At 40.1% G+C, this 25,207-nt stretch overlaps 1 protein-coding gene across 2 annotated transcripts in view; it reads left to right on the forward strand.

The window, feature by feature from the left end:
• IKBKB (inhibitor of nuclear factor kappa B kinase subunit beta) overlaps window positions 1–25,207 on the forward strand; it is a 97,007-nt gene that overhangs the window by 50,534 nt on the left and 21,266 nt on the right. For both annotated transcript variants that reach the window (XM_033949414.1, XM_033949415.1), the window contains exons 10-15: window positions 2,375–2,504; window positions 6,260–6,454; window positions 13,635–13,746; window positions 13,827–13,950; window positions 18,236–18,387; window positions 21,457–21,518. In XM_033949414.1, the coding sequence (XP_033805305.1) occupies window positions 2,375–2,504; window positions 6,260–6,454; window positions 13,635–13,746; window positions 13,827–13,950; window positions 18,236–18,387; window positions 21,457–21,518 (775 nt within the window). The remainder of the gene's footprint in view (window positions 1–2,374; window positions 2,505–6,259; window positions 6,455–13,634; window positions 13,747–13,826; window positions 13,951–18,235; window positions 18,388–21,456; window positions 21,519–25,207) is intronic.

Here is a 25,207-nt window from a genome sequence, read left to right on the forward strand (position 1 = left end):
TAGAATTCTGTGTCGATACACAATTATCTGACCTCATTAACCAATGGAATGGATTCCACAGCACGCAAGAACTTCACAGCCATACACAGCACTGAAACACTTCTACTGGAACTAACCTTGACAGCCAAATACTATCTGAGCAAGGGTAAACAGTCAGTCTTGATGCAGTTCGACATCTGAGCCGCCTGAGATTAAACGAACTGGGTATGCAAGGAATAGTCCTCAGCTGATTCTCACAGTTCTTTAAAAATGGGTCCTATGGGGTTTGGAAGGGCAGCCAAAGATCCCAAAGTTGGTGTTCTCCTGTGGGATCCCACAAGGCTCCCCGCTCTCACCCTCCCTATTCAATATCTACCTAACAGCAGTGGGCAACTGTCTCCCCTTCCCTTGGACATACATTTTCTCCTATGCGGATGACATTTTCATACTATGCGCAGGAAACAGAGAGTGGAGGTAAATGGATAATACTCGGACTGGAAGAGCACCACCAGTGGGGTGCCGCAGGGCTCGGTGCTTGGATCCCTGCTCTTCAACATCTTTATAAATGATCTAGACATTGGTACGATGAGTGAGGTGATTAAATTTGCGGAAGATACAAAGTTATTTAGAGTAGTAAAGACACAGGGGGATTGTGAAGATCTGCAACGTGACATAATCATGCTCAAGGAATGGGTATCAACATGGCAGATGAGGTTCAACGTGGATAAGTGTAAAGTGATAAGTGTAAAGTGATGCATGTAGGTAACAAAAACTTCATGCACAAATACAGGATGTCCGGGGCGGTACTTGGAGTTATAATCGACAAGTCGATGAAGCCATCCACGCAACCACTGTGCCACACTCTGTCTAAAGTCATCAGAAACAAAAAATGACATTTTAATGAAGCCTGTTAGAGCAAACAATTTGCAATACAACAATGCAAACCCCATCCTTTCATGTGAAAAAATAATAAAGTTACATAAGTTCAAAAATAACTTTTTCAAGCTGCCTATAGGCTCATAACATGAAAAAGCCTCGCTGATCACATGAAGGAGGCATATGGCCTTACCGCCTCTGAACTCCTCCAATATAATCAAGTCATTTCTTTTATTAACCGGAGGGCCCTGCCTGACCTTCAGAAGGACTCTGTAGCCTGGGATAAGATGTGGATGGAATCTAGTGGACGGGGTTGTATTTCTAGACTGTATAGCTTACTGATACATCCGGATATCCCACCAGTACAGTATTTTGCTCACTGGGAGACTATGCTGCAGCAGAATATAACCCCGATGCAGTGGAAGTCTACTGTGTGCACCCTTCCTAAGGTCTCGATTGCCAGTAATATGGTGGAGAATGGCTACAAATTACTGTACCAGTGGTATTCTACACCATTACGCTTACATAAATTTAAGCCTAGCATATCAGATAGATGTTGGCGCTTTTGTGGTGCCCAGGGCTTCTTTGAGCATATCTGGTGGACCTGCCCCAAGGCCAGTAACTATTGGGATATTGTGTTTGCCTTGATGTCTGATACCTGTGGGGTGATACTGGTAAAACATATGGGCTGTGCCTTGTTAAATATGAAGCTTGTGGGCGTGCCTCTTAAACTTGCCAAATTGATAGCAACGATTGTGACTGCTGTACGCTTGGTGTTGGCAGCAGCCTGGTGTCAAGGTTTCAACACCATCCTGAATCAGGTGTTACAAAAAATAGCCTACGTCTTTACTATGTCCAAGCTCACAGCTATGAAACATCACCGACTGCTGCAGCTGTTGCAGGATTGGAAGCCCTACATTGCCTGTTGCGAACGGAGAGGGCAACCCATGAACTCTTGCATGGAACTTCTGGGGAGGGGGGGAGGAGGAAGGGTTTTCTTGGCTTGTCTGAAGATATTTGATGTGCCTTGTTTCAATGAGTTATGTTACAATATTATGTGGCAGTGCTTGTTGTATTTCAAAAATTTTCAGCCTCATCACCCTCCTTGTGACCCTGGGCAAATCACTTAATCCCTCCCCCCCTCCACTATTGCCCCAGGTACATTAGACAGATTGTGAGCCTGCCAGGACAGACTGGGAAAAATGCTTGAGAACCTGAATAAATTCATGTAAACCATTCTGAGCTCCCCTGGGAGAATAATATAGAAAATTGAATGAATAAATAAATGTCACCTTTTCCCTGAGATGTTCAAATATACAATTGAAACCTGGCTTGTTTCATGCAGGCTGAAAAGTACATGCACACTTTTATTATTTGGCATGATACTGAAACCGATCTAAATATGTGTTTTGGGCACAGTCATCCTGTATTAATTGTTTTGCACTTCCTTACCTTAGTCATTATTTTGAGGCTGCATATATCCTGTTTATAGTAATATTTCCTACCTTTTCTTCTCCAGCATCCTGGTGGAGCGGCTGGAGAAATGGCTGAAGAAAATGCTTTTGTGGCAGCCACGGCAGAGGGGGACAGATCCTCAGTATGGACCCAATAGTTGCTTTAAGGCCTTGGACGACATCCTCAGTCTGAATGTGAGTCTAGGACAATTCCTCTGTAAAGGACAATTATGACAGAAATTTACAGTTGGGATTGTAATTGTGAGTAGCTAACAGGAAGCTGAATGTGGAACAAGGAAGCCCTTGACGAGGGCAAAGTGGAATGTCAGGGGAAAGGAACACATTAACCCCCACTTAGCAACAGACCACAGGGAAACGAGAGTTCAACAGAAGTGGCACATTAGTTTGGAATAAATATGTCTGAGAATTCATGGGAGCCAGTCAAGAAGCTGCTCAGTGCCGAGCAGGAGTGCCAAAGCGCGCTCCTGCTCATTGCTGCTCAGCAGCAGAAGAAACCAGATCTCATGGCAGCCACCACCAACCGGGTTAGCAGGCCAGGAGCATGGAAAGCTAGCTCCTGCCTGCTGCACCTCTGGACCACCAGAGATCTGCAGAGGAGGTAGGAGGACAGGGCAAGGAGGAAGGGGAAACAGGGTGCAAAGCCTGGAAGGGAGGGGGACTGGGTGCAGAGTCTGACAGGGGAGGGAGGGAAGGAAGGGGGCCGGGTGAAGAGCCTGACATGGGTTGGGAGGGAAGAGGGCTAGGTGCAGTGCCTGACAAGAGAGGGAGTGAAGGGGGCTGGGTACAGAGCCTGTCAGGGAGGGAGGGAAGGAGGCTAGGTGCAGTGCCTGGCAGGAAGGGGGCTAGATGGAGTTCCTGACAGGGGAGGGAGAGAAGGGGACTGGGTGCAGACCCTGACAGGGCAGGGCACTTGAATATTAAGCCGCCCGTCTTATATTTGAGTCAACCATTTTTCCTCCTTTTGGGGGGGGAAATGGGGGTCTCGACTTATATTCGGATCAATTTATATTTGAGTATATATGGTATAATCAAATAAATGGACCCTGAACTTGAGAAATCTTATGTCTTTTTATACTGGTAAGTACATGGTGGGAATTTTACATAGGACTTCCAAAGATAGGTGCAGCAACAGGGGAAAAGCAGCAGTCAAGTGCCAAAACAAGGGCAAAATGGCAGTTCCTTGAGGAAAAGCACTTAAGCTCTGTTCTCTAAATGTGCCTAAGTGTTCATGCAAGTAACTGCGAAAGGGGTGTGGCAAGGCATTAAGCACACATGTTATAGAGAATACTATAAATTGCACACCCAACTGCCTATATGTAGATGCAAGCATTTGTACCGGCTTTTGTCGCCGTACCTTAAGAAGGATATGGCGATACTCGAGAGGTTCAGAGGAGAGCGACGCGACTGATAAACGGTATGGAAAACCTAACATATGCTGAAAGATTGGAGAAACTGGGCCTCTTTTCCTTGGAAAGGCGGAGGCTTAGAGGGGACATGATAGAGACTTACAAGATCATGAAGGGCATGGAGAAAGTGGATAGGGACAGATTCTTCAAAATTTTGAAAAATACAGGAACGAGGAGACAGATTCAGAACCAATACTAGGAAGTTCTTCTTCACCCAGAGGGTGGTGGACACCTGGAATGCGCTTCCAGAGGGTGTGATACAACAGAGTATGCTACAGGGTTTCAAGAAGGGTTTGGATGAAGTCCTGAAGGATAAGGGGATTGAAGGGTATAGATAGAGGATTGGATGAATTCCTGAAGGATAAGGGGATTGAAGGGTTTAGATAGAGGATTGGATGAATTCCTGAAGGATAAGGGGATTGAAGGGTTTAGATAGAGGATTGGATGAATTCCTGAAGGATAATAATAATAATAATAATTAATTTCTTATATACCGGCAAAGCCAATAGTAGTTCGAGGCGGTTTACAACAAAGAAAGGCTGGACAATGAGCGAATGGTACAATCAGAGGGTATGGTACAATCAGAGCAAAAGATTAGGTACAACAAAGAGGGGCTAGTCAGTCTGTGTACAGTTAGAACCAAGAAGAAAGTAATGTGAAGGGTACAGTTCGAGAATAAAGGGTAGAGGGGAATAACGGGGGGTACGATCGGCAGAAGGAGAAACAATTTAAATGAGTAAGCAGGACAAGGTGAGATAAAAGGGGGCGAAGGAAGGGCATAAAAGTCTTAAGGTGTAAATCAGGTGAATAGGTTAGTTTTTAGTAGTTTCCTGAAGTTTAGGTAGGATGAAGCGCGAAGGATAATGTTGGCTAACCAATTGTTAAGCAGACCTGCTTGGAAGGCGAGAGTTCTATTCATATATCTTTTGTACCGGCAGGTCTTTAGGGTTGGATGGCTAAACAGATGGGCTCTGCGTGTGAGTTTGGATGGACGATCTAGAATAAAATGGGGTACCAAGTAAAGAGGGGCTAACCCAAGGATGGATTTGAAACAAAAACAGGCGAACTTGAGGATTGAAGGGTATAGATAGAGGATTGGATGATTTCCTGAAGGAAAAGGGGATTGAGGGGTACTGATAAGAGAATTATTATTCAGGTCCTTGACCTGATGGGAGCCGCCGCGCGAGTGGGCTGCTGGGCGGGATGGACCTCTGGTCTCACTCAGCAGAGGCACTGCTAATGTCCTTGTCTGGTATAAATGCTTGTGCATAAAGTTGAACTAGTATTTTATAATTATTATTATTAGGATTGTATATACCGCCTATCGAGGTTATCTAAGCGGTTTTACAATCAGGTACTCAAGCATTTTCCATATCTGTCCTGATGGGTTCACAATCTATCTAACGTACCTGGGGCTATGAAGGATTAAGAGACTTGCCCAGGGTCATAAGGAGCAGTGCAGGGTTTGAACCCATAATCCCAGGGTGCTGAGGCTGTAGCTTCAACCACTGCGCCACACACTCCTGCGTGGAGCTGCCAATATAGAATTGGTGTTTGGCTCACACAGTTTTGGTGCCTAACTTTGGACGCCTTATGTAGAATTTGCCTGGTAGTATGCACAAATATGGTACATGCAGGCCTAGATATGTATGCTTACAGGGTTGAATTTTAAGAAAATGCTGAAAACTCAATTGTTTGCTAATGCCTTCTTATGCTAAGATGTATTTTTCTAGAATTTTTTTTTTTCGGACATCGAAGTATGATTTAAAGCTTGTTTGTACTTTGAATTGACCAAATTTGTGCTCTATCCCTATCGTAACAGGGATGATTAACGATGTCTTGATATGTCTATGTTATACGTGATAATCGGAGGGAAACAAGATTCTATGTATGTCATATGGAAACCGCATAGTTGTATGTGGTATATAAATTGTTTATTAAATAACTAATCATTTCTATAGTGCTGCTAGACGTATGCAGCGCTATACACATTTATATGTAGGTGCTTTAGTAACTGCCTTTCATTGATGAGCGTTCCAGATTAATTTCATTTTCAGACATTAAGGAGAGCGATGAGGGAATATATAAAATCATAAATTTGAAAAAAAGAAGGAACCTGGCAAAGGAGGAGGTGGCAGTAGTGAAGCTTTACTGTAGGGGACTGGGAAGGGAGAAGAAAGCAAGACTACACTTGGTGGGTGGTGATGGTGGCAGTAGTCCACCTCTATCTGTTCTCTACAGGTGGTTCTGTGATAGGGAGCAAAGGACATGATAGGCTGGGGACAAGAGGTTGTGATGACACTGGGTTCAAGGTTTGGGGCATTAGCTCTGTATGCATATAACTTAACATCTTCCCTGGTGGTGGAACTCCTGGTCAGAGCAGAACTGTGTGCAAAATCTTCCTGACCAGTCGAAGGGCTGGTCCTGTTCACTATCATATTTGTGTCTCCCTCCATCTTCTTTCTCCATGGCTTTCTGCTTCTCCTCTTATTTCCTGTGGGATATCTGGTTGCTTTGTTTTAGCTGGTTCGAGTGGTGAACATGGTGACAGGGAGTGTCCACATGTACCCAGTAACAGAGGATGAGAGCTTGCAGAGTTTAAAAGCTCGGATTCAGTCAGACACTGGCATTCTGGAACAAAACCAAGAGCTGCTTCAAGAGGCTGGACTGGCTTTGCACCTCCAGGAACCTGCCATGCAGTGCATGATGGACAGCAAGGTGAGGCAACTGTTTATAACTAAAGTACTGATTTTATGTCTCTGACCTCTCTTTTCCAATAATCAAAATTAACTAGTCCAGTCTGTACAAATGTGTTGACACACTTATCACTGTTTGGATTAATAGAAGTCACATTATCTCCTCTCTGTGGATGAAAAATGGGGTGTGAAGAAGTCTAATGGTTACAGCAGTGGGCTTTGAACCTATGAAACTAGGGTTCAAATCCTGCATCTTCCAATAAACACCCCTTTTGACCTTGGACAAGCCATTTCACTCTCCACTGCCTTGGGTATAAATCTATCTCCTCATGTACCTGAACGTAACTTATCTTGATGTCATATCTGGAAAGATATTAAAATTTATTTATTTATTTTTTTTTCCTTATTATTTTTTATTTTCAAGTTTTACATAAAGTGTACAAAATATTAAAATATAATTGATAAATACAAAATATCACTTTTATATCTAATACATCATATTCTAACTATGTTTTTCCCCCTCTCCCTCCCCCCACCCTTCTATTATTTTTCATTCATACATTACATATTGTATAACATATTATAACATATTATGTAGAAATTATTTTCATTACCCCCCCTCTATGTGTGTCACAAAAAAGATATTTAAAAGAAGAAAAGAAGAAGAAAAATCCTGCTATTTATTCATTGCAGTATTTTGTCAATGGCCCCCATATTTTTATAAATTTAGTATATGTCCCTCTTTGTATTGCTATTGTTCTTTCCATTTTAAATACATGACATATTGTATTCCACCAAAATGTATAATTTAGGTTATTATAATTCTTCCAGTTATTGGTTATATGCTGAATGGCCACCCCTGTCATAATCAATAAAAGCTTGTTATTTTCTGGTGAAATTTGACTTTTTTTTCTCATTATCATTCCAAATAATATTGTATCGTATGATATTGCTATATGATTTTCCATCAATTTATTAATTTGTGGCCAAATTGAATTCCAAAAACTTTTAATGTAGGGACAATGATACAGTAAGTGATCTAATGTCCCTGGTTCCAGATTACAGTGCCAGCATTTATTGGACTTAGAACTGTCTAATTTTTGCAAACGTGTAGGGGTCCAAAAAGCTCTATGTAATAAAAAGAACCAAGTTTGTCTCATAGATGCTGACACTGTACATCTCATTCTCCAAGACCAAATTAGTGGCCATTGAGATGCATTAATTTGATGCTTAATCTCAATGCTCCAAATATCTCTTAGACCATTTTTTGGTTTTTTATTCAAATATCCAGATATTAATTTATACCACAATGCGGCTTGATGTCCTAGGAAGTCTGCTTGAAAACATAAGAACTTTAAACTATATTGATTATTCAATGTTTTCCATTCAGGGAACCCAACCTGAATGGCCTGCTTCAATTACAACCATTTCAAGTTTTCAAGTTTCAAGTTTATTAGGTTGTTTGTTGAATCGCTTAATCAAATTTCTAAGCGATTTACAATAAAATATACACATATGAAAACAAAAACATTACATTGTGTTTTATTAAGACCAAATCTATGTTGCAATTGTGAAAAATCCAGCAGTTTACCTTCTGAAATAACGTCATCTAAAGATCTAATGCCTGCAATAATCCAGTTCTTCCAAAGGATTTGAGCTCCGCCAATTTTGATCTTGGAGTTTATCCATAAAGATTGATTAGTTGATTTATTTATTGGGATAGGTGTTAATTTATTTATAAATCTCAACGTTTTCCAAGTATCCATTAAAATTTTATTTTCTCTGTATCTTCTAGGCATGTTAATACTTGGAAGGTGAACTAAATTTAGGGGAAACATAAGGCGCCATTCCAAATATAACCAATCAGGTGCATTATCTATAAGTTCTGGGAGGATCCAATACATACCCTGACGTAGAATATAGGCTTGATGGTACCTATAAAAATTTGGAAAATTTACCCCTCCCTCCTTGATTGATTTTTGCAAAGTTACTAAAGCTATTCTAGGTGTTCTACCAAGCCAAAGAAATTTCGTTAAAATGCTATTAAGCTTTTTATAAAAGGACCCCTGAAAATAAATAGGTATCATACTCATTTGGTAGCAAACTACAGGCAACATCATCATTTTAATAGTTTGAACTCTCCCCCACCAAGAAATATGTAAAGGGTTCCATTGCTCACACAACTCCGTAACTTTTTTTAATACAAATTTTTCATTTTCTTTTACAGTATCTTCAATTGTATTTTTAACTTGAATGCCAAGATATTTAAATCCTTCTTCCTTCCATATAAATGGAAAATCTTTAAATAGTCCTTTTACACAATGAACATTTAAGGGTATAATTTCAGATTTATTCCAATTAATTTTATAACCTGAAAATTTACCAAACTTATCAATTAATTCCAATAAAGAAGATAAGGTAGATTCTGGATTTTTCAAATAAAGCAAAATATCATCAGCATAAGCCGAAATTTTATATTCCATATCTGAATATGGAATACCCTGTATCTCCCTCGTTTGTTGTATTGCTAACAATAAGGGTTCTAATATAACATCAAATAACAAAGGAGATAAAGGACAACCCTGTCTAACTCCCCTCCGCAATTGAAATCCATCAGATATCATATTATTAATATTTAATCTTGCAATCGGGAAGCTATACAAAGTTTTTACCATTTGTATAAATCCAGAACCTATACCAAACCATTCTAAAGCTTGATACATAAAATTCCATTCTACCCTATCAAACACTTTTTCTGCATCCAAGGAAACTGTAAAAGTCGGTTCATCTATTTTTTTTGATAAATTTAACATATGAAACAATAATCTAGAGTTATTAGAGGAATGTCTTTTAGCAACGAAACCCGTCTGATGCATATCTATAATATGTGGGAGAGCTTTGGCTAATCTTAACGCCAAAATTTTCGCCAAAAGTTTATTATCCACATTTATTAAAGATATAGGCCTGTAGTTCGAAACCAAAGTAGGATCTTTATTTGGCTTAGGTAGAACAATTATTATTGATTCAGCCATAGTACCTTTAATATCACCTTTTATAAGTTGTGTTTGATATAAATTTAGTAAATATGGGGAAAGAATATTTTGAAATGTTTTATAAAATTCTACTGTATAACCATCACCACCTGGAGCGGATCCAACTCTAAGAGATCTCAATGCTGTTTCTAATTCTTTTAATGATATAGGTTCATCTAAACTCCGTTTTATATGATCAGGAACCTTAGGTCCATTAATTAAATCTAAAAAATTTTTACCATCTTTTTGTCTCTCCAAATAAGGCTCGGAAGAATATAGATCTTTATAAAATTTTAGAAATTGTTTTAAAATTTTATCTGTTTGATTTGTTATTGTACCATTATCATCTTTTATCCCATTAACATTAGTTTTCCTTTTTTTTGCTTTAAGATAATTTGCCAATAATCTCCCCGCCTTATTAGAATTTCCATAATACACTGCTTGTTTGGAAAACAAATCTCTTCTTATCATTTTTGAAGATAATTCATTATATTTACCTTTTGCTTTCAAAAGAGCTTGCAATATCTCATTTTCCCATTTATTTATCAATTTAGCTTCTAATATTTTGATTTCTTTCTCTAACTCTATATATTGAATTTTATTCTGTTTCCTAATAAAAGCTGAATATGATATAATATTACCCCTCATAGTTGCTTTAAATGCATCCCATACATTCTCAATAGATGTATTCTCTACTAAATTCATTTGAAAGAAATCATTAATTTGTGTTTTAAAATTTTCCAAAAACTTATCATCCACAAGCAGTGTATTATCAAATCTCCAAAGAGGTCTATCCTTTTCCAATTTATCCAATTGTAATTCTATCCATATTCCCGCATGGTCCGAAATAATAATAGGATCTATGGAAGCTTTAATCACCTGTTGCACTTTATTTGTTGAAACAAAAATATAATCTATTCTTGAAAATGATTTATGAACCTGTGAGCAAAATGAAAATTCCTGATCATTAAAATGAAGAATACGCCATATATCCTTTAAATCGCATGATTGAGCCAAATTATCTAAACCTAAAGATTTTATACTTTTACTTGGTTTTTTATCCAATAATGGATCCATTACAGCATTAAAATCTCCAGCCACCACTAAATTAGAAGCAGCCAGTGGTAATAACATATTCTGTAATTTTTTAAAAAATTCTGATTGATTCGAATTAGGGGCATATATATTAAACAACGTCAGGGCATTATTTCCCATACCTATATCAACATGTATCCATCTTCCATGTGGGTCTGAATTTATTACCTTAATCTTGGCCATACATTTTTTATTAATAAGAATTGCTACCCCTGCTTTTTTACCCTCTGCTGGAGCAAAAAAACATTCTTTTACCCACCCACCCATTAGTTTCTGTGATTCTTTTGTATTAAGATGGGTCTCCTGCAGACAGTAAATATCCGCATTTTGCTTTTTTAAAAATGCTAATACCTTTTTTCTTTTAATTACATGATTCAGGCCATTGACATTAATAGAATATATCTTAAAAGACATTATATATTTTAAAACTTATCAGTATAATCTTTTTCCCTTCTTCTTTTATATTTAAAATCCAAAAAATATTTTCTATGACACACATATTTACCCTTGAAGTATCCAATCCCTTATTTACTTTCTCCTTAATCATTCTAGTAAATACCTTCTTTTTCCCTCCCTTTCCCACCCAATATAATGACTGCTTAAGGATACACATTGGAACTGCAACCCGAACATTCTCCTCCCCTCTAGGCAACCAATATTCAATCAACATCCTCTTCTATCTATCTATATTAACCTTTAATATCTTTAGTCATTTTTTACTTCTAACATTTCATTAATGTATCTTTATCCATTTATCAATTTTTAATTTATATTTCCCTAGTATTATAAATTACATCATAAAATTTTATCTTAAACATATATTTAATATGGTATTAATATTTTTTCTATATCTTATTCTTTCTCTCTTTATATTTTTATTGTCTTTTCTTTAGATCATATTTTTCTTTCTTCAGTATTTCAATATCTCAAATTTTTATAGTTTTTCATAATATCATCAAAATCAATCTTGATATTTTATTTTAAAATATCATAGGTTCTGATTTAGAAAGAAAGGCTTTTAGTTTTTCTGGATCTTCGAAATACAAGGATTTATCTCCAGATGATACTCTCATCTTTGCCGGATAATATAATCCATATTTAAAACCTTTTTCTTTTAGTAGTGGTCTCATGTCTAATAGTCTCTTTCTTTTATTTGCTGTATTTTTAGCAAAGTCCGGCAAAAACCAAATTCTGGATCCTTTATAATTAAGATTTTTGTCTTTCTTGGCAGCATTTAATATTTCTAATGCTTGTTGGTACCTAAGCATTTTGAATATTAGTGGTCTTGGCCTGCCTTGATTTTCTACATTTTTTACTGGAATCCTATGAGCCCTTTCTATTTCCAGTGGTTGTTTTAAATCCAGTTGTAGTATTTTTGGAATTAAGTTTTCTAGAAAATGTATAGCATTTTTCCCTTCTAAATTTTCTTGTATTCCAAAAAGTTTAATATTTTTCCTTCTTCCTCGATTCTCATAGTCTTCCAGTTGATCTTTCAATTTATTCAATTCCAGACTGTCATTTTTGCATCTGTTTGCTTCACCTTCTATGACCTCCATTTTAGATTCTAATACAGTTGTTCTTTTATTATTAACTTCCATTTGTCTGTGGATGTTCAATATTTCTTCCTTCATTTCAGACATATTGGTTACAGTTTCCTTAAGCATTTGTTTAATTTGTCTTAATTCTTCCATAACTTCTGCTTTACTCAAAATGTCAGGTTCTTCAGCAGGAAGTGGGATCTTGCTTGGTGTTATTTGATCTTGTTTCTGTCTTTTTGCAGACATACCGGTTTCATTTTTTCCTTGTCGGGGCTTGCCATTCTCCTGCACCTTTTTTGATTCTCTTTTTTTCCTTTTTTCCGATTTTACTTTTCCACAGCAATTTTTTTTTTTTCAACCACTTTGTCCAGTGAAAGAGCTTGTCTTCAGCACAGATATAAATCCGTTGAGGAAGTAATAAATCTTTTTAGGTTCCTTTCTCTCAGGACTTTATTTCAGTTTTTGTGAAGGAAGGTAGTTTCAAACTGTAACCGTTTCCTCCTCAGTATTGTGGAACTGTCAGTAACTTGCCTTCTGTGCTATGTCACTCCAGTTTAAAAAAACCGGTAACTGAGAAACAGATTTTCTTTTTATTTTCTTCCTGTTTCAGTTTCTTATACAGTTACAGCATTGACAGCACTAGTTTTTAAAACGGCATTGAAACTTTCCTTTTTCCTCCGTTGGCCAATTCAATTTTTATTAGCCTACCTTCACTGCCACGCCGTATCAACACAGTAAAAAGCCGGTAAAAAAAACCAATTACCTTCTCCTCAGCCTTTCTTCAGTGTCGGCGGTTTTCAAATTATTTATTCTGATATGTTTATAAGTTTCAATATCTCGTCGCTCCAGCACTGAGAAATCTGTAAACTTCTGTCAGTTCAAATTTTCAACAGCCTTTCCTCACCTCCGTGCCTCATCAACACAGAGAAAAGCCGGCAAAAAACAACCTCACTGTCTCCTTCCTTTCAGGTCTTCCCTCAATACCAGCTGTATTATCAGATTTTCTCCGTTGATAGATTTTTTTTCTTTCTGTCAGTTATCTGCCCCGATGTCGCGCCGATCCAGTACTGAGAGAAAAAAAACCGGCAATCTTATTTTCGGCTCTCTTCTCTCAGGATCTGTCTCGATTTCGGCGGAGGAGGTCAATATCAGTTGTCACAATTTCAAGTTTCAATTAGAATTGTTTTTCCCCGAATTCAGCAGTAAGAGGATAAAATTATTTTTAAATCGTTGCCTATTTGAAGAGGAGCGTTACGATCACACTTCCATCTTGTGTTCGCGTTAAGCCACGCCCCCCAAGATATTAAAATTTAAAACTCAAATTCTTTAAAACAAGGAAAGTCATGCTTTGTACTCACTTAGCACCAGGGAGTTGTTGAGGCCATACAACCCTTTCAGGTAAGAGTCCAAGGCTGCCTTTATCTGCCACCATTTTTCTTTGTTTCTATGAAGTAAGTTTCGATGTTAGCAAAGTGCATTGCAGTATGGTGAACTGGAAGATATATATATATGAAGTCTAATTTTTTTTTCTGTACAGAATGATGGTAGGAAGCTGGAACCAGACCTGGCTTTTCTGTTTGATAATAGCAAGACTACCTATGAAACACAAATGTTACTGCGACCTCACCCAGAAAGTGTTAGCTGCATCCGTAAGTACAAACCATGAATTCTGTTAGCTTAGTCACATACATTCATAGTTTTTGATCATTTTCTCCTGTCACGTTTCCAGTTCAAGAGCCAAAGAAAATTTTGACTTATTTTCAACTGCGAAGGGTGTGGGGTCAGGTCTGGCACACTATTCGGAAGATGAAGGAGGACTGTAGCCGACTCCAGCAAGGACAACGAGCTGCAATGTAAGATGTTTCTCCGTTGGGGGTTGATTGGTGGAAGGGTGGATGGACATGCAAATTTATAACAGGATGCCTATGTGGATTGTCCAAAAAGATGCCTGTTTTATAAAAGTCATCCAGAATAACGTTCTTAGATAAAGTTCAGGTATATAATCCACAGGAAATCTAAACTGACCTGAACAAGTATTAATTTCAACAATAAAAATTTTAATGGACCATCGTACATGAAACAAATTTTCTTGTAATAGCTTCATGTATAATGGTCCACTAAAATGATATGGTTGAAGTTAATACTTGTTTGGGTCAGTTTGGATTTCCTATATTTTTTAAAGCCAACACAGGGCACCTAGACATGTTATAAAGAAAGGTGCCCAGAACAGCCCCAGCTGTACACAAACATTCATGCCCAAAATTTATACCTGCTTCTAAAAAAATTGTAAATTTATTCATGTAGTTCTGCTAACACTAATGCCACTATAATTCAAAATTCAATTTTCTTATATTTAAATATTGAAATCATGACCAAATAACCACTTTGCTAATATAAATACAGTGGTACCTCGGTTTACGAGTGCACCGGTTTGCGAGTGTTTTGCAAGACGAGCAAAACATTCGCAAAATCGGTGCCTCGGAAACCGAGCTTGCCTCGATTTGCGAGTGGCGCCCCCCGCGATCCGGCACCCTCCCCCTGCGATCCGGCATCCCCCCACTCGTGTCGCACCCCCCCCGCCGCGATCTGGCATCCCCCAGCACCCACTGAGATTCTCAGAGAGAGCGTGAACAAACAAGAAGACGCAGATCTTCGGGTACCAGCATGTGCGTTGGTGCTGGTGCCAGATGGGGGTAAGCAGTGTGTTCGGGTGGGTGCTGGGGGATGGCAGATCACGGGAAGGATACCGAATCACGGGGGGGGGGGAGTGCGGCGGATCACGCGGGGGGGGGAGCAATGCTGGTTCTCGGGGGGGGGGGGGGTTGAGCAGCACCGCTGGGGGTGGGTGGGAACATATCAAGTGAGTTTCCCTTAGTTCCTATGGGGAAACTCATTTTGATATACGAGTATTTTGGTTTACGAGCATGCTTCTGGAACATATTATGCTCATAAACCAAGGTATCACTGTATAAATAAATAATCATAAAATGCTCAGTGCCACCACCAGGCCATTGCTAAAGCAGTTCAGACCACGATAGTCATGGAACCATCATTGCACTTTATTGTTCCCTTCCTTCCATAAAGTGCGATGTCTTAAATTTTACTCAAAAAATTGCTGTTATTCCGATTACCTATAGAGTTGTTTTTAAACTTCCTATCAAAACTATGGGCTCCTTTTACTAAGCTGCGTTAGGGCTTTAACGCGCGGAATAGACGCGCTAGACGTTAACGCCAGCATTGAGCTGGCGTTAGTTCTAGCTGCGTAGCGCACGGTAATATCCTGCATGCGCTAAAAACACCAGCGCACCTTAGTAAAAGGAGCCCTATGTTAGAAACTGTACTTATCTTGTTGTTCTTGTTGCCATCATTATTCAGCATTTAACTATCCTGTTTCATGAGCCGTATTGTATTAATCCATGTAAAGTGCTTGTGTGATAAAGTGCTGTCCACTGAACCTGATGGTGGCACTGAGCACTTTATAATAATAATTTTATTTCTTGTATACCGCTATACCGTGAGGTTCAAAGCGGTTTACAGTATAGATACCTTAAATATGCCATAAAAAATTAAAATAAATGGAAAAAAAAAAGGTACTTATAAGTTCCCTGACTGTCCCGAAGGCTCACAATCTAACTAAAGTACCCAAGAAAGATAATTATTAGAAAAAGCAGATAGAATAGATAAAGACATGGATACAATATATCAGAGATTATTTCTGGATATGTTATATAGGAAATCATTTCTGATTACAATTCATAATAAATAACGTAACATAGGAATTATATAACATAATAAATTACATTTCATGGGAAAATTAATTCTGGATACACTTTATAAAAGATTATCTAATTTTCATAAAATGTTAAGTAGAAGGTTATAGTGGAAGATTATATGGAATAAGTTGATTTTTAGGATATTGAGAGGATGATACCAGGGAGTAGACTATACATGGGAATATTATAAAGAGAGTAGGCGAAGGGGAATTTAAGTAGGTTGAATATACTTTAAGAATAGAAAAGTTTTGATTTCTTTACGGAATACTTTAATGTCAGATTATTTATTTTCTTTTATGATTATTTATCCATATTTATAATAATAATAATGAATTTCTAGACTGCATAACCCTTAATTCAATGCGGTTATCAAAAGAGTATGCTGTGAGAATATACAGAGATAATGTTATACACAAAGATTTAACTCGCCAAAAATTTGGAGAAAAGGAAAGTCTTCAATAGTTTTCTGTAATGTTTATAAGATGTTGATCTGGTCAATAATGGGCGAAAATCTTTGTCGAAATAAGCTGCTTGATAAGAAAGACAGTGCCCGTGATGTTTCTTACTTTTACCGCCCTTAGCTGAAGGGAACGTAAATAGAAACATAGAAACATAGAAAAAAGCAGCAGAAAAGGGCTATAGCCCACCAAGTCTGCCCATTTCAAGTATCCCCTCCCCTGAATTTACTCCCTTAAAGATCCCACGCGAGTATCCCATTTTCTCTTAAAATCCGTCACGCTGCTGGCCTTTATCACCTGGGGTGGGAGTCTGTTCCAATGATCCACTACTCTTTCGGTGAAGAAGTACTTCCTGGAGTCGCCATGAAACTTCCCTCCCCTGATCTTCAGCGGATGCCCTCTGGTGGTCGAGGGTCCCATGAGCCAGAAGATATCATTTTCTGACTCGATGCGTCCCGTGATGTACTTATATGTTTCAATCATATCTCCCCGTTCTCTTCTTTCCTCAAGTGAGTACAGCCGCAATTTTTTAAATCTTTCTTCATATGTGAGATCCTTGAGCCCCAAGACCATCCTGGTGGCCTTTCGCTGAACCGACTCGATCCTCAGCACATCCTTTCGGTAGTGTGGTCTCCAAAACTGAACACAGTACTCCAAGTGAGGCCTCACCATGGCTCTGTACAACGGCATCATAACTTCAGGTCTCCTGCTGATGAAACCTCTGCGGATAGGATTTTCTACTGTTCTCATGTGTCATGATAACAAATCTATCAACAAGATAGAATAGGGCAACACCAAAGGCGACTTTAAAATATAAGCATCCCAACTTAAAAATCACCTGGGCAAAGTAGTTATTTGGTCATGATTTCAATATAAGAAAATTGAATTTTGAATTATAGTGGCATTCGTGTTAGCAGAACTATTGAAATTAGAGTGCCCTAGTATATTAAGTTGTTCCATAGAAAGCTGTTATAAAATGTATTCATGTACATACATATTTCATAAAATGTGTACGTACATTGTAGTGTTGTCTCCGTTCCACCTAAATTATGTCCCCTGGAATGCCCAGGAGTCCGTACAGGAGAGGCTTGATAGACCCATAAGCAGCAAGGTGCATGAGAAATTCAGAGCATGAAGACCAAGTTGTCTTTCTTTTATCAAAAGGTTTTATTAAAAAGCCTGACATGGGCCACGTAACGCCTCGCTTGGGGCCGAGTCGGGGATTAATACAGTAGAGGGAGAAAAAGGTTGGTCACTGGTATTCCTAACAACCAGCAGCTGAGCTCACAGCTTATATTGATCTGCATTTCTCTTGTACCCTGGAATGCCTGGTGTCAGGTCAAAAGCACGCCGGGACAAAGGCGCGCCCAGACAATTGAGCGCAGTGCGGGGGTGTGCGCCGCACAAAATTACTGTTTTTAGGGCTCCGACGGGGGGGGCCATGGGGGGGAAACCCCCCCTTTACTTAATAGAGATCGCACCGTGTTGTGGGGGGTTTGGGGGGTTGTAACCCCCCACATTTTACTGAAAACTTCACTTTTTCCCTGTTTTTAGGGAAAAAGTTAAGTTTACAGTAAAATGTGGGGGGTTACAACCCCCCAAACCCCCATAACGCCGGCGCGATCTCTATTAAGTAAACTGGGGGGCTCCCCAACAAAACCCCCCGTCGGATCCCCTAAAAACTGTAATTTTCTTCGGCGCGCGCCTCCGTCTTGCGCTCAGTTGTCGGCGCGCACCTTTGTATTTCGCGGGGTTGTCTATGAACCAGAATGCCTTTCCATGTTCTCCATAAACATAAACATGCGTAATTTGGGGCACTTATATGGCCACACTGTATTATAGTAGGCCTTTTCTGTATTGAAGGTCCTTGTTGAAATTACCCCTGTCACACCCGGTTGTCCTTGCAGGATGAATCTGCTGCGTTATAACAGCACCCTCTCCAAACTGAAGAATTCTATGGCTTCCAAGTCCCAGCAGCTGAAAGCCAAACTGGATTTCTTCCGGAGCAGCATTCAGATCGACCTGGAGAAATACAGTGAGCAGATTGAGTTTGGAATCAGTAAGTGTAATTCTGTGTATTGGAATACCACACCCTATGCTTTTAATTTTACGAACCAGCCAATTCCCCTCTGTAAATCTCTAAATCTGGAGTTCTGTTGGTGAGGCTCCTTCCCTCTGATAACACAAGGAGATGAGCTTTTTCCAAAACAACTAAGGTGTTCTTTATTATTAAGGATTTATTGGTTACAACCCCAAACTAATAAGTCAATCATAATCCATAGTGAACACAAAACCTTATGCTTCGGTTATGCTCACCTTCCAACAGAATGCTAAATTTGTGAAACCTCCTCATAAGCAGTGTGCCAACCCTCAGCCAGCCAGTAGGTTCTCAGTCTCATCAGATCATAGGTGAGCAACCTGTGCAGACTGAAGCTGGTCTGGCAGGATGGAACAGTGTTTTCCTGAGGGACAGATCCTCAGTCTGTGGTGTGGTGAGTGAGAGATCTTACTCAAGAAAAAAAAAAAGTGTCTAGTTTCTGGCTATTCCCCTTTCCTTTGGGGCTTTTCTGTTGTGCCTGGTCCATGGGGACTACTTTTTCCCCCAAGGTGCACATCTGGATGGCTGGTCCCTCCCTCTGTACCCCCGACTACTAGGAGAACTTTGGTGTTTCAGCTCTTCTTTTATCTGGGATCCTTGAGAGCCTTCCTGCACTTCCTGCACAGCAAATGCTTAACAAAAAGAAAAGAGAGCCAGAGCTGGTGTTCACGAGGCTGCGGCTCCACAGCTGTGTGGTAGGTCTTCTGTATCCTCTGGCAGGTGTGTGAGGAGCGTCAGAGTTTGTTGCATTGATGTGGAGGCTTGGGATCCCATTTACACCTGTGTCAAGAATGTGGTTTCTGAGGGCTGGAGACTCCAGGAGCACGATGCAAGTTCTGTAGGGAGCCCAAGTCTCTGGTTCAGCAGGAGTCAGCTGACCCAGTGCCGAATGGATCCGGCACTTTTAATATTAATCAGCTCCCTATGTATCTTTGATTAAATCCATTTGATTCCTATGCGCTATGGATAAAAGAACTATAGCTAATCCCATGGCTAGAATTTTACAGTCATGGTTCAAGAGGGAACTGGTCCATAGGTATTGCCTTTAAAAGGACTTTTCCCCCACCTTCCCCCAAATTAAAGCATTCAGCAAAGTTTCTGGAACTGTGTTTTCTAATGGCACAGAATTAAAAACCCTGAAATACCAGCTAAATCTGAAGTCGGGCTAAGATTTATAAAGAGCTAGGCCCAAATAGGCACGCCAAAAAATAATCAGCACCTATTCTTTGAAGGGTGTTTCAGGAGGAGTTATATCAACTGAAAACAGGCATAAATCCTGGCGTGCAAGTTGGGGATCATCGGCAGTTTTCTGGAATGCCCCATTTTACAGTTTTGCACAGATACACTTAGGCACTATCCTCTAACTGGGCGCATACATGTATTTCTAAGCCAGTCTGCCATTTCAGCACCTTGCATCTATTAGAATGCATTTCCGTGCCAAAATTTGGGTACAGAATTAGCTCCTAACTCTAGACGCCATTTGTAGAATTCTCCAGTTAGCTTCTAGAAACCTTTCCTGTATACTAGAGAATGACACGGGGACAAGAGGGAGGAGGGGGAGAAGAAGATGCCGGCAGGAGGCGCCTGTGCCCCTCCTGTTCCGAATCAGCGGCGGCAGCGGTTTCTCTGGCGGTGAGTGAGGGCGGGAGGGGGGGGTCACCAGCGTGTTCCCTGCCTCCGTGTTTGAAAATGGAATTCGGCACAGACCCAGAGACCACGGTCGCAGGGAAAACGGTGTCCTAAGTGTGCCTGCGCGCTTAGGGTTTTATTATAGAGGATGCTTAGAAAATTATGCATATAAATTTGGATTAGTATCAATTATTACTTGTTAACTGCCAATTATTGACATTGATTGGCTTGTTAATTAAGTTGCACGCAAATCGGCAGTGCACACAATTTTGGCTGCACTGGACCGAATCAGGTCCACAGTGTATTGAGGGTATTTCTGATTTGCATCTCTCTGTACCCTTTCTTTTGTTTCTGTTCTGTTTCTCTTAATTCACTTTTGTTGTTTCTATTCACAGGCTTTACCATATTTTGAGATTATTCATTAAGTGGGTCTCTCATACTTTTTTTTTAAAGAGCACAGTTGTAATGGTGCAGCATATCATTCTTGTAACACACTGAGATAAGTGTACTGTAACTAGTTTGACAGATATCACTTTTAGAGTCCGATAGTGAACTTCAAGCACCCTCCACCTTCTGGTGCTTTTACTGGGGTATGAATAACATCACTAGTTCACTTCAAACCCAACACAGGCTATTTTAGAGTAATGCTGATTAGATTCTGCTTAGACCGTAATTTAATAACAATACTTAGCGCTTTCACCCCAAGGGATCCCAGCCGTTTCGCTATTGTTTGCTTTGTCAGGGATTGAAAGATCTTAACAGTCTATTATATCTTTTTCTTTATCAGCTTCAATTGCCCAAACCTAACATTTGAATGCAGTACTTTTCAAGGCTTCCATCACTGTTGCCTATATTTTTCTCGATTTTAAATGGTTTCCGCCAGGTCACATGTGCAAGCCTGCTCTGTAACCAGCAGTGTTTGCCAATGTAATGATAGTTGGACTTTCCCTTCTTGGATTAAGTATGTTGCCTCCATTGTGTTCAAAAGCCTTTTATCACTCTGGACAGGAGCTGGAAGCAAGACTGGTTCAACTATTAGGCAAGACCAGACAGTAGCAGCTTTTTTTGTGGTGGTGGTGGTGTGTGTGTTGGGGGGGGGGGGGGGTGCAGCAAAGAACAGCTGTAGTCAAAGCAAGCCAATAGTTCTGACAGACCAAAAACTCAAAAGATTCATCAGCTTGTACTTTTCATACACAGGTAAAGTGGGGCTTTCTATGTAGGCATTTACTCAGGGAAATGGTTTTAAAAAATGACCCTTATTAGGAATACAACATCCTCGAAGTGGGGAGGAGGGGATGCCGAGGGACCTTGAACTTAAGTGAAAGAGGCACGAAGTCGAAGATTCACTTTGGATGCCTAATACTTAACTTACTGAATTGTTTTTCCAAATTCCTGTTTCAGCCTCTGAAAAACTTCTGTCAGCATGGAGGGAGATGGAGCAAGCAGTCGAGCAGTGTGGGCAGGTATTCATACTGTACTATAATTAGTATAGCTGTTTGGTCAAACATTTTAATTGTGATCGGTTATTAAGCATTTTAATTGAAATTAATTGCATTATAATTGTGTGATCCTAAGCCCCCTTTCCTCAAGAGCTTAATAACATAGGGGTATTCCATTTTAAGCCTTGAGCCGGCACAGACAGCAATGACTAGGGAGTGCTGCTTGCCTGCCTTATCCTAGACCAGTGGTCTCAAACTCAAACCCTTTGCAGGGCCACATTTTGGATATGTAGGTACTTGAAGGGCCTCAGAAAAAATTGTTAATGTCTTATTAAAGAAATGACAAGAGTTGGGGGGAGGAGAGGCTTAAGGAAGATGGCTGCGGGTAGCTGGAATTAAGATGCCACGGCAGCTCGCGGGCTGCCTTTACCTTTGGGATGGTGAAACGTAAATCTAAACTTCGGGTTTTTCCCAACGAACCTTTGGTAGCAGCAGCGGGCCCGATGGACGTCTTCCTCCAGCGTGGGACGCAAACAACTCAGCCGGAGGCTTCCTTGGCTAGGAGAGACACGCCTGCTGAAGCGTTACAGCTCTCCCTAGAGGCAACATCGATATCTCCGGAAGAGCGGAGTCCTCCGAGTCGTCCTGGGGCGTTTGAGCAGTCAATGGAGGAGAGAACGTCCCGGGGTGTTCTCTTTCCTGACCAGCTGAGCTCGGGAGTCGACTCAGAAGAAGGAGTTGTGAAGCCAATCCAACTACCAGAGCACTCGGAGGAGTTGAAACAGAAACTGCCTCAGGATTTCCTTACATTGAATTCATCTCCAGCTGAAGTTCCAGGTACTCTAATTTCATCAGACGGTCTGGGTTCTGAACTGATACCTATGCGGAGGCCCAAGGTTTTCAATATGGAGGCAATTTGGGAAGCAATACCTAGTCTGCAAATCTCCTTGGGGACTCAAATGCAGCAACTTACTACACGTTATACTTCTGTTGTGTCTGAAAATTTGGAATTGAAAAATAGGTTATCCAGCGTCGAAACTAAAGTGGATGGACATGAAATTAGAATAAAAACAGTGGAGTCCCAGGCTTCGGCCTGGGTAAGAGACAGTGGAAACCTTAATTTTAAGGTGGAAATGTTGGAAAACATGATTAGAAGAAGTAATCTTCGGATTACCAATTTTCCAAAATTACCACTTATTTCAGCGAGGGATACTTTTAAAAAGTATTTGAAAGAAGTCTTGAAAGTTCCCGAAACTTCTTATCCGCCTCTCACTAAAATATATTACTTACCAACTAGATCATCTGTTCAAAAACCAAACCAGCTGAATTTATCTGCTGATAGTTTGGATTTGACAAATTTCCTTGAGAGGTCTGGTGAAGAGATACCGGCAACTGCTACGCTGCTTGTACAATTTGCCATCAACTCTGACAGGGAATGGATGCTTAAATTGTTCTTTAAGTTTAAAGACATACCATTCATGACTAAAATAGTGAGAATGTATCCAGACGTGTCACGAATGACCCAAAAGAGAAGAAAACAATTTCTCATTTTGAGACCAAGGGTTCTGCAGGTAGGTGCGACGTTTGTACTCAGATTCCCCTGTAAATGTGTAATGACCTATCAAGGAATAGATTTATATTTCTTTGAACCTCAGCAGTTGACAAAATTTATTGCTGCTAAAGAGCAAACTTAGAATACTTGAGAGAACTTCTGTTTCAAGTCAGCTCATCAATAAGGTTCTTGTTCTCTCTTAGCCACAATCTTTTATTTTCTTTGTATTGTGTGATAGAGGATTCAGCTATTGTATTGCTTTCTCCCCCTTTAATTGAGGTCTAATGTAACAATCTAGTAAATTTTATATTTTGGTTAAATGCTTTGCCTTATGATGAGAAAAGAAACTCTTGTTTTTCTAATGTAAACTTTTATTATTGACTATTGTGTTATCTCAAAAGTTTGAACTGGTATTGTATTATTTCTTTGTCTTGACTAATAATTATATCAAAACTATAAAATGGAAAAAAAAAAGAAATGACTATTCTACCTCATGCAAAACTCATTATAGTTTATAAATCTTTCCTTTTGGCTAAGTCTTAATAATAATATTGTAATTTATAGCTAAAGAAACTGTTTTATTTTACTTTTATGATTATGATAAACATACTAGAGAATGACACAGGGAAAAAATTTGTCCCTGTCCCCGCCCCATCCCCATGACTACTGTCCTCGTAGCATCCATACAAGCCTCAGTACTGCAATATTTAGCTTATTCCTTCCTTAAAATCAAAGTTCTGGCTGCTGAACTAGAGAAAGAGATGTTCAGCTGGCAGGGCTTTGTTTATAAATTTTTATCAACTCAACTAATATACTACTTTATCCTAAAGCTTAAAAATAAAATAAATATAATTTTTTTTTCTACCTTTGTTGTTTGGTTTCTGCTTTCCTCATCTTCTCCTAATTCATTTCCTTCCATCCACTGTCTGCCTTCTCTATCTCTTCCAAATGCTCTGTTGCTGTGCCTCTCCCTTCCATCTCTCCCTCCCCCCCCCACCCCAATTGGTCTGCCATCCTTCTTCTTCCCTCTGCTCCCCCCATAGTCTGGAATCTCTCTCTTCCCCATTTCCCTTTAGCATCTGTTCCACTCTAGCCCACCTTCCCCATTTCCCTTCAGCGTCTGTTCCTCCCCATCCCACCTTCCCCAGTTCCTTTCAGCGTTTGTTCCTCCCCATCCCACCTTCCCCAGTTCCTTTCAGCATCTGTTCCTCTCTAGCCCACCTTCCCCACTTCTATTCAACGTCTGTTTTTCTCCACCCCACCTTTCCTCCCTTTCTCCCTCCCTGCTCCTTAACTTCGCGGCAGGCAATTTCTCTAAAAGTGCTTCCTACCAGCAGCCGGAGTGTTGAAATCGCATGTGGCTGCAGGAAAGGTCGTCTCTGATGCAACTTCTGGTTGTGTCAGAGATGACCTTTATGGCAGCCACATGCAATTTCAATGCTCCGGCTGCTGGTAGGAAACATTTTTAGAGAAATTGCCTGTCGTGAAGGTAAGGAGCAGGGAGGGAGATGCTCAGATGGCGGTGGCGATCGGGCAGCAGCGATCAGAAGGGATGGAGGGAGATGTTTGGGTGGCGGCAGCGATCAGTATGGAGGAAGGGAGCGTGATCGGTGACCGCACACGTTCTCTCCCTTCACTGCGGAGACAAGGCCATTCACTGCTCCACAGGGCAGTGAATGGCCTTCTCCCTGTACCCGCGGCGACTTCTTTTCTCTCCCCCACTTCGGCGGGTAACCCACGGCTACTCACAGCTAGCCGCGGGTAACAGCCACCGTGTCATTGTCTAAAACATACCGAGGGCCTCAAAATAGTACCTGGCAGGCTGCATGCGATCCCCGTGCCGCAAGTTTGAGACCACTGCCCTAGACTAACCAGGACATCCCTTCAGTTAGGCCCAAGGGAACAGCCTAGAAGGATGGGAGGTAGAGCAAAAGAATGCTAATGAAGCTTTCTACAAGAATTCTCACGAGGAGAGGTTGACTACTAGAGAGAAGATTACCGAGGTAAGAACCTAATCTTTTCTTAGTGATCAAATACCTAAACTGTCCCCTCTCTCCCCTCAAAAGAGAGATTCAATCAAAATGAATTAAGGACAAGACTCCTGGCTTTGAGATAATGATTGAATATACCCATCCCAAACCTTCAATAAAAGTTGTTTCCT

This window comes from Geotrypetes seraphini, chromosome 6 (assembly GCF_902459505.1).
Source record: "Geotrypetes seraphini chromosome 6, aGeoSer1.1, whole genome shotgun sequence".
NCBI lineage: Eukaryota > Metazoa > Chordata > Amphibia > Gymnophiona > Dermophiidae > Geotrypetes > Geotrypetes seraphini.